This window comes from Triticum dicoccoides, chromosome 2B, assembly GCF_002162155.2.
Source record: "Triticum dicoccoides isolate Atlit2015 ecotype Zavitan chromosome 2B, WEW_v2.0, whole genome shotgun sequence".
Classification (NCBI taxonomy): Eukaryota; Viridiplantae; Streptophyta; class Magnoliopsida; order Poales; family Poaceae; genus Triticum; species Triticum dicoccoides.
This window is the reverse complement of record NC_041383.1, coordinates 363,483,187-363,493,935: the sequence shown is the minus strand read 5'-3', so window position 1 is coordinate 363,493,935 and position 10,749 is coordinate 363,483,187. Positions and strand designations below refer to the sequence as shown.

General features: G+C 47.1%; 1 protein-coding gene across 1 annotated transcript in view; it reads left to right on the top strand.

The window, feature by feature from the left end:
• Window positions 1–10,749, top strand: part of LOC119363712 (synaptotagmin-5-like) — a 52,852-nt gene that overhangs the window by 24,484 nt on the left and 17,619 nt on the right. Inside the window, exon 9 of the mRNA XM_037629082.1 lies at window positions 877–1,102. Coding sequence (XP_037484979.1) covers window positions 877–1,102 — 226 coding nt within the window. The remainder of the gene's footprint in view (window positions 1–876; window positions 1,103–10,749) is intronic.

Here is a 10,749-nt window from a genome sequence, read left to right as displayed (position 1 = left end):
GATATCATGCAACGGTGGCGCTTGCATGTCCTTGCTCTTGATATCATGTTGTTGTAGAGGCCGGGTGTAATTGGTGTCTTCTCTATATTAATAGAGAACTCTTTATCGGAAAAATGTTATTAGCGGAAGTAGGACTACATTGAAAAGGAGATATAACTATCCAAGCAAGTTATAATAATTTGTTAATGGGAAAGAAGTAGTCTGAATTTGTTATTCAGTCGATCCAGTGTGTGTGTGGCCATATTTTAGCATGCTACCATCCAGTAAGTTTGATTGGGCAACAGCCATGAAGTTCTTAAAATTTTATTTCGGACCATCATTTCATCTGGCGTTCTCATTCAAATGCACCCCCCTGTAATAGACATTAGTACTGTTCTTCAACGGCGTAGCCAGGAATTGTGGACACCCCGGACTGACTGCTTATGGCCTGGGCTGCCTGGGGCCCAGCAATGCCTTTGCTGTTCTTCATCTCTAGATATTCTTTGCGCAATCCAACATGTATTTCATACGGCAAAACATTTTATGCACACACATTTCGACACAAGTACATAATTTCTTGGTTTGATTTCTTTGACTAGCTTATAAGGATTTCTGATTGTTCTCCTTTGTGCATATTTCTTTTGAAGCTTTCCTTGTACTCCCTCCGTTCCTAAATATTTGTCTTTTTAGAGATTTCAAATGGACTACCACATACGGATGTATATAGACATATTTTAGAGTGTAGATTCACTCATTTTGCTCCGTATGTAGTCACTTGTTGAAATCTCTAGAAAGACAAATATTTAGGAACGGAGGTAGTATACGTCTAAGATCCTGTTGGCATTTACTGAGTTTTAACTCTTTGATTTTCCACTGTTGTACTTATTTTCTCTGCAGTGAGCTGGAGCTTAAACCTGAGGGAAAACTTTCTGTTACTGTAGTAAAAGCAACATCTCTGAAGAATAAGGAGTTGATTGGTAAATCTGATCCCTACGTGACCCTGTATGTGCGTCCCATGTTCAAGGTCAAAACAAAAGTCATAGATGACAACCTAAATCCTGAATGGAATGAAACATTTGAACTGATTGTTGAAGACAAGGAAACCCAATCTGTCATTTTTGAGGTAATTCTACGTTGTCCCTCCCCTCATCCTTTGAAGATGCGACTGCATTGTATTTCCCGGGAAAATAATGGGTCGTTCTCAACCAAATCTGTTTACAATATGTATTTCGCGGATGCAACGCGATGTAGCTTGGCTGATGCTATTTGGCACAACAAGGCCCCTCTCAAGTGCAACACGATTAAGATATTCACTAGCTAAATGCCTGTGCTTTGCTACGGGCAACAAAATAATATTAATGCAATTTTTTTACACCCAAATATTGAGTGTTTTTAAGACTTACATGAAGGGCAACTTGGTCAGTAATAACATTGACAATTATTAGTTTATTTGCCATCACGGTTAACTTAGTTATGCTGCTTCGCCAGATATGGTACAAACTATATTATGATTTTACACACACCTCAACTCTCTTGGTACCAAGTTAATTATTTTACACAGAGAACTGAATTGGATTTACACATTATAATGGCAAGTTGAGCGTTGTATAGCAGCAATGAGTGTCATGTCTCATATGTCATCATATGCCACACCCGCTTATTCCAGAGTTGTTATTAATCCTCTAGGAGAAATTTATTTGACACACCTACCTTTTTCATATGCTTTGAATTAGGCTTAGATCAATATTTAATATGATACACAGTTATACACATGCTTGGCGTCAATGACAAATAGATTTCTGAGTGAACAATATAGATGAGCTCCAGCAAACCTTGGAGGAACACGAGTGAGGACTGAGTAGTCGGACGCGAAGCCATGGCACATGGCACACAACCACACGCGTAATCTCTCCGCTTCTGCCATTCTCATTGAGCACCACAAGCTTGTTGAACGAGTAGCAGCCTTTCCGGCGAGCTCAGGCTGTTGGCTGCATGCGCTGCCTTACCATTTGACCTCCACACGTGCCCCCCGCAACAACATTAGTTGCCTTGGGGCACAGGCTTTGAGGGTGATGAGGTGGGAGGCGCAGGTGGACGAGCCTGTTGTGCATCCAAGATGAAGGGATTGAACCATCACCATCGCAGTGCAGGCCACCGGGGAGCGTCCTGCTACATCTGTAGTTCAGGTATCTAAAACTGAACCTACATTGGACTCATTGGCTAGTGCAGCGCACGAGTTGGGCCATGGGCCATGTAATCCAGCGAGGGCCCAAGGGCATGTAGCTACTTAAGTGTGCGTGAGACCACAGTTAAGGTTTTACCAATAAGAAAGTTGCGGCTACTCGCTCTCACCCTCTCGTGCTTCCTCACTTGCTCCCTCTCTCTTCTCACCTAGTCCCCTCCTCTCGATCCCCAATCCATCAGGCATTACATAGCCTTCCAATTTTTTTTCTTCTACCTCTGATCGCCGCCGCCGCTCTCAAATTGTCTTGACCAGTCGGTAACATCCACCGTGTTAAGTGCGGTTCATCTCGGTGAATCGCTTGAAATCCTGCATGGGATTCGATCTGGTTCGGAACGAGACGACAACTCCGCCATCCAAACTGTTCGCTCAGAGCTGCCACGTCTTCTCGGCCATGGTGGAAACCACTGACCTGTTGAAGATGCTGCTCGAAACCGTCATCCGTCCCTCGACGCGAATCAAACCACCGCTGACCAACGCGTCGAGGCTCAGCTCGCTTACAACAAGCAGTTTTCTCACGAGCTCAAAAATCTCGCCAAACAGATCAACCTCACCCAAGTGGATGTCAACGAGGTGCGCAAGTCCACTCCCACCATCAATTCTGTAGCAGCAGCAACTGCGGGTGCCATATCACCCACCCGGTGCCACAACCATCACCGATCCGATGGTTACACCACCAGCCACGGCTCACGCATCGCCGCTCTATACCGGCAGGGCAGCACAACTACGTTTTGCGTGCCTCGTCAACCGCGAGCCGCCACTGCTCCCGACGCTGCACCAAGACCATGACCCAGCGCCCCACTTCACCAAACCGCTGAAGCATGACTTTTCGTGGTTTGATGCCAATGCACGCGCATCTGGCTCGAGCGATGCGTCTCCTACTTTGAGCTCTACTAGGTGCCGCCACACAACTGGGTCACCATCGCGGCGTTGTACATGGATGGCTTGGCCGCGATGTGGCTCCAAGCATTTCGGTAAACACATCGGGGGCTCACGTCTCACGTGGTCTGCGTTCTGAGCAGCGCCCCATGAATTGTCACTGGCTCGAGGAGACTATCGTGTTCGTTGCCGAGGGAAACATGGTTTAGTTACATGGCGTCCAGACAACCAATCTCCCACTCATCTCGGAGCTTGACGCCTATGAGTTGCATCGCATGGAAGCGGCGAATGACATATGGATCGTGGCAGTGGTGACTGTCGCTCCACCTAACGCGGACGTCGCTAAGCCTGTGCCGACGATCATTCAGAAGCTACTCGAGGACTTTGAAGATGTGTTTGTCGAGCCATCTGGACTGCCACTACGACGCCAGCATGATCACGGGATCAACCTCGAGCCAGGCACGCCCCCAATCAACACTGGACCCTATCGATACTCGCCTGCTCAAAAGGAAGAGATCAAGAAGCAAGTTCAAGACTTGCTCTAGTCTGGTGTGATCATGCACAGTATGAGCCCGTATGCTGCTCCTGTTCTGCTGGTCAAGAAGAAAGACGGTAGTTGGAGATTCTGCATCGACTTTCGCCACCTCAACAAGATCACCGTCAAGAACAAATCTCCTCTTCTAGTCATCGACGAACTCCACGACGAGCTTGCGGGTGCATCTTATGTTTCCTAGGTAGACCCCTTCGTGCAGGCTACCACCAAATTCGCATGCGTGCCGAGGACGAGGAGAGGATGGCTTTCAAAACCCATCATGGCCATTTCCACTTTAGGGTGATGCCTTTCGGCCTCACCAACGCGTCGGCAACGTTCCATCGCTTCATGAACACCATCTTCACCAAGTTTTTCCGTAAGATTGTCATCATATTTCTCGACAACATCCTCATCTTCAGCATTGACCTTTTTTGCCAAGTTTATCCATAAGTTTGTCATCATATTTCTCGACGACATCCTCGTCTTTCAACACTGACCTGCAGGAGCATGAGCAATACTTTAGCATGGTGCTCTCCATTCTCTGCAGTAGGAACTGTACGTCAAGGCCTCCAAGTGCTCTTTTGCATAGCGGAGCATCGACTACTTGGGCCATGTGATCTCCAAGGATGGAGTCGCCAGCAAGACCAGTGCAATGCATGCCTAGCCCATACCAACTGAAGCTTCATGCACTAGCCAACGCAACCAACAACCCAAACTAATGGAAAGGGCTAAGGCAATCCACATATACACTTCAACACCCTCTCTCACGTGTGACGCGGAAAGTCAACACGTGGATAGACAGAGAGGTATGGCTCAAGAGGCCTATATGTGGACACAAAGGGGAACCCAAATTTTGGATAAATTGCGGAAGCCAGGATTTTAACTCAAGACCTTAGGCCCTGTTTGATAACAAAGTATTTTTGGAGTATTTCAAGAATACTGCAGTTTCTCGAAATACCTTAGTTTTAATTACTATGAACTGTTTGGCTATGACTGAAAACTGTGGTATTAAAACTACAGTATTTACAAAACCACGATATTTTCTCTGTTTTAAAAAAAGGACCCTCGACCTCTTTTTTAAAAACAGAGCATGCGGAAGAAAGTAAGAAACACCGCATGGTTTATCTTCTTCCTCCCTCTAAGCTGCAGCCACCATGTTGTTTCTGGACATCGTCTCCGTCAGGGACAAACCAAGAGACGTCAAAGGAGAGAAGAGCGTGAGATGTTGATATTTGTCCTCCACCTCTCCGCGCTGGCCGCTGGCACCTGCCTTTGTGGCCGCTTTGTTACCCCTCCTATTGCACAGTGCCAGCTAAGAGGAACGAGGCACCCTTGAACTTGGAGAGCGAGCCCACGTTTAGCCGCCGGCAGCTATGCTTAGTGTTCAAGTGCCTTCTTTTCCTGTAAGCTAGCTTTGTGCATGGTAATTCAGTGCATGCAGCTGGTTGTTATGCATGTCCATTCAGTGCGTCTAGCTAGCTAGCTAGCAACATGCACACTGCAACTGCTTCATATGCTAGTTAGCTAATTTACGTTGGTGCACATAAGCACTTGCCAAACGGGTCACAGTATTCTCAATACTTTAAAATACTTTGGTATGTGAAAACTGTGGTATCTTGTACCTATTGGCAAAAATACTGTGGTTTTCAATACTTTGGTTTTTCTAGTACTTTGCTATCAAACATAGCCTTAGGCTCTGATACCATGTTAAGCTTCATACACTAGCCAACACAACCAAAAGCCCGAACTGATGGAAAGGGCTAGGCAATCCACATATGCACTTCAACACCAACCACCGCCATGGAGCTTCGGGTTTACTTGGGCTCACCGGGTACTACCGGAAATTCGTCCCCAGCTATGGTGTCCTTACTCACCTCCTGGCCAAGAAGGGCTCAATTGGGACGAGCGAACCCAAGAGACGTTTGATCTCCTTAAGCAAGCCACGGCTCGGACGCCCATGCTCCCTTTGTTGGACTTCTCCCAGCCGTTTGCCATCGAGATGGACGCCTGTGACACGGGCATGGGCGCGGTGCTCATGCAGGACGGTCACCCTGTGGCTTACATGAGCAAGGCATTGGGCATCAGGAACCAGAAGCTATCGACCTACGAAAACGAATTTCTCGCCGTGAACAAATGGCGAGCCTATCTCTAGCACGGGCCATTTGAAATTGTCACCAACACAAGAGCACGTGTGCCCTGGGCGACCAACAGTTGGGCACGGAGCTCCAGCGCAAGGTAATGTCAAAACTTGTCGGCCTTCAGTTCACACTCCGGTAAAAGAAGGGCACGGACAATGGGGCAGCCAATGCGCTCCGCACATGGGGCACTAGCTCGCACTCAACGCGCTCTCCATCTGCCAACCACAATGGCTACAGGAGGTAGACAACTCCTATGAAACAGACGCGACACACAAAGAGCTCCTCGCCCAGCTGGCGATCCAAAGCCCTGGCGACCAAGGCTGCGTGTTGCGTCAAGGAATCATTCACCAAGGTGACCGGCTCTGGATCGGCGCCAAAACAGCTCTCCAACCAAGCTCATTTCGGCGCTTTATGACAGTGTCGTGGGAGGCCACTCCGGGATCGCGGCGACCTACCAATAGGTGCGCAAACTCTTCGCCTGGCCTGGCCTCAAGCGTGCGGTCGGGGACTTTGTTCGTCGGTGCCTCGTCTGCTAGCAGGCCAAGCATGAGCATCGTCACCCGGCGGGGAAGCTTTAGTCGTTGCCAATTCTGATCGAGCCATGGCATGATCTGACCAAGGACTTCATCGATGGTCTGCCCAAGTCGGAGGGCTACGACACAATCATGGTCATCGTCGACCGGCTCACCAAGTTCGCCCACTTTGTGCCACTGTGCCACCCCTTCAACGCGGCGCAAGTGGCTCAGGCCTTCCGGGATTCGATCATCAAGCTCCATGGAATACCACACTCCATCGTCTCTGATCATGACAAGGTGTTCATGAGTGTCATGTGGCGAGCACCTCACCGCCGCCATCACAAAGCTCCTGTACTCAACGACGTACAATGCTCAAACCAATGGCCAGAGTGTCACGCCCAATATGCGACCCTATCCAAAAGGAACTCGAAGGTCCCATCAAGGATAGACCCGCATATTGAAACGCTTTTGCAAGGTGGATATCATTACATCAACATTACATAATAGATGGGGATACAAACATAAGGCATACAATGCCACTCGAATACAACATCACAATACATAAGAGCATCATCCGGCTACGGATGAAACACAAACAGAAACTCAACGACATCCACCCTGCTAGCCCAGGCTGCCGACCTGGAACCTATCCCCTGATCGAAGAAGAAGCAGAAGAAGAACTCCAACACAAGCAAACATCGCTCTCGCGTCAAGATCATCGCATAACCTGTACCTGCAACTGTTGTTGTAGTAATCTGTGAGCCACGAGGACTCAGCAATCCCATTACCATGGGTATCAAGACTAGCAAAGCTTAAAGGGAAAGGAAGGGGTAAAGTGGTGAGGTTGCAACAGCGACTAAGCATATATGGTGGCTAACATACGCAAATAAGAGCGAGAAGAGAACAAGCGGAACGGTCGTGAAACTAGCAATGATCAAGAAGTGATCCTGAACTCCTACTTACGTCAAACATAACCCAGAAACCGTGTTCACTTCCCGGACTCCGCCGAGAAGGGACCATCATGGCTACACACACGGTTGATGCGTTTTAATTCGGATCTGGCGTCAAGTTATCTACAATCGGACATTAACAAATTCCCATCTGCCTATAACCGCAGGCACGGCTTTCGAAAGATTATACCCTGCAGGGGTGTCCCAACTTAGCCCATGATAAGCTCCCGCGATCAACGAAGGATATACCTTCTTCCAGGAAGACCCGATCAGACTCGGAATCCCGGTTTACAAGACATTTTGACAATGGTAAAACAAGACCAGCAAAGCCTCCCGCTGTGCCGACAAATCCCGATAGGAGCTGCACATATCTCGTTCTCAGGGCACACCAGAAGAGCCAGACGTCGGGTTGGCATAGACCCTGGTTGCCCAGGGGGCGCCGGACATCGCTCGGTTTGGACCAACACTTAGACAAGCGTTGGCCCGGGGGGGCTAAAATAAAGATGACCCTCGGGTTGGCCGACCCAAGGAAAAGGTATATGTGGTGGTGAGGCAAATGGTAAAACCAATGTTGGGCCTTGCTGGAGGAGTTTTATTCAAAGCGAACTGTCAAGGGGGTCCCATAAATCACCCGACCGCGTAAGGAACGCAAAATCCGGGAACATAACACCGGTATGACGGAAACTAGGGCGGCAAGAGTGGAACAAAACACCAGGCAAAAGGCCAAGTCTTCCACCCTTTACCAAGTATATAGATGCATTAATAATATAAGAGATATTGTGATATCCCAACCAAAATCCTGTCCGCCATGGAGCAATCTTCAACTTCACCTGCAACTAGCAACACTATAAGAGGGCTGAGCAAAGCGGTAGCATGGCCAAACAATGGTTTGCGTAGGAAAAGTGTCAAAGGTTAGAGGTTCATGGCAATATGGGAGGCTTGATGAGCAAAAGATAGGTAACGCAGCATAGCGATAGAACGAAGCAACTAACATAGCAATGATAGTAGTGAGATCCAGGGTAGCGGTCATCTTGCCTGAAATCCCGCAAGGAAGAAGAACGAGTCCATGAAGAAGACGAACGGATGAAGCCGAACCAAGCGTAGACGAACGAATCCTCACGGTCGCAACGAAACAGGAACTATCAAAAAGAAGCACACAACATGGTAAACACACCACACATGAATAAGGCATGATGCACAACAAGCATGATGCATGACAAAACTACATGAAGCTACTCATGGCAAGAGATGATGCAAACCAAAGCAACACATCAAAGCAAGTTTAAATGAGGCCGGGAACAACATATAACAATTCCGGTAAGTTGTCATATGCATATTTCAAAATTGGTCCAGATCTGAATAAACCTTATGTTCAAGTTGTTAAACAGCAAGTTAAGATGCACCAAGATGATCTACACGAGATTCTAGTCAAGTTACATATAAAGTTCATTTAGTTCGGAGCTACGGCCTAGAAGATATGAGCAACACAAGTTAAACATGACATTGATGCAAAATGCACCCAAACATCAAGCAAACACACCAAAACAAGGATGCAACATGATAATATGAAACTACATGCAACTATAAGCAAATTTTATATAGAGCACACTCAAAACGGAGCAACGGTTCAACACATGCACACTATACAAGTTTAAAGGACAATCTGTCCAAAACAGCAACTAGGCATATTGCAAGCATCAAAACAACATGCTACATGACCTCAACAAGAAAACAAAAGGCATGTGCATGATTTACAGGTAAAGCATAATAAAACATGAACACTGAGCTATCTCCAGAAATCACTAGAACATGCTCAAACACATATGGTAAGATTGCAAGTTATAACAATTTCAGACTTTGCAGAAAATAACATCAGGTTGCAATGTTTAGAGCTATCAAACAACATGTTACAGGAACTTATAATAGCAAAACAAGACATGGCATGGTTCTACTCAAAGCATAGATCAAAAGTCCCTTAGTGATCATAAGCCAAAAAGGATCAGAAAATATGATGGCACCCATGTAAACATAGCAAGTTATAATACAGATTCAATCATGGCAGAAACAGAATTATGAAGGTATGTAGATGAGCTTGTACCACTCACCACAGAGCAAAACATGGCATGGCAAGGCAACCAACAGTAAGAAGGCATGTTTGTGAAGCTAAGCATGGCAAGAGCAAGTTCATAGGGTACATGGATCACTAGCAAAACACATGGCAACAACTGAACTTAATGTTAACAGGCTGACAGCAACATTATTTAGCAACTTTGGAGCAAGATATGAACAAGCTACAGGAAGCTATAAATGCAACCAGGGGCATGGATGGATAAAGCATGCCATGTAAAACAAAACATATTTAGTGATCATCTCCAGATTATGCATAGAATGACTAGTAGCAACATGTTTATATAGCATCACGAAATAACAGATTGAGCCTAGCAAAACAGCAACATCACGTACCCTATTTAACAAGCTCGATTCACTCACCATAAGTCATTGCATGACAAGATAAGCATAGCATCAGCAAGAAGACGCGTTTATGAAACAAATCAAGGCAAGAACAAGTTCATAGCATGCAAGGATCAACTACAACAACCTTGGCAAAATTGAATAACATGTAAACAATCTGCCAGGAAATATTTAAAGCAAAAGTAGAGCACTAAAATGACATGCTAGACTACTCCATAATTCCCAACAGGGGCATGAATGGATAGAAAATAATCATATGTTCAAAACATCCTTACTGAAGTATCTCAAAATATGCATGGATCTCTCTGTAGCATCAAGTTTACATGGCATCAAAATAACAACAGAACAGGGACTAAAATCAGCAACATCACGAAGTCTACTTTGCATGCTTGTGCTAGTCACCACATTGATCACAAAAATACATGGTAAGCACCTCTGTAAAGAAGACATGACATAGTTCAAAACACATGTAGACATTAACCTCATAGGATGCACACATCAATCATGGCAAAAATGACAAAAGAGCTCGTTCTGTTAACAGACAGCAGAAAACATCATGAAGCACTCTTGCAACGATGATTCAGGCATCAAGATGAGCTCAAATGAACATGATGCAATGGAATAAAATGAAGTACTCGTTGAGACGAACAATTTGACATATTACACGCACAAAACGGAGCTACGGATGCAGAGATACGACATGATGAACAAGGCATGAAATGTCAAAATGTCGGGGACTCACTGGAATTCGGGGAAGGGGAAAGTCAACCTTGTTTTGGATCTGGATCTCGGGGCTGAGGACACGGACTTCGAGGCGCCGGAGTAGCTCGCCGAAGACGGGGCCGGAGGTGGCCGGGGAGGCACGGGGAGGGGCTGGCCCGGCCGGATCCGGCGCGGCGGCGGCGGAGGACGGCGCGGGCGCGGACGGCGGAGCCCTGGCGGAGGTCACCGGCCGGGAGCGGCGGGGCGGCGCCGAGGCGCGCAGGCAGGCGGCGGCGGGCAGCGCCGGGCGGCGGAGGGCGGCCGGACAGGGCGGCGGCGC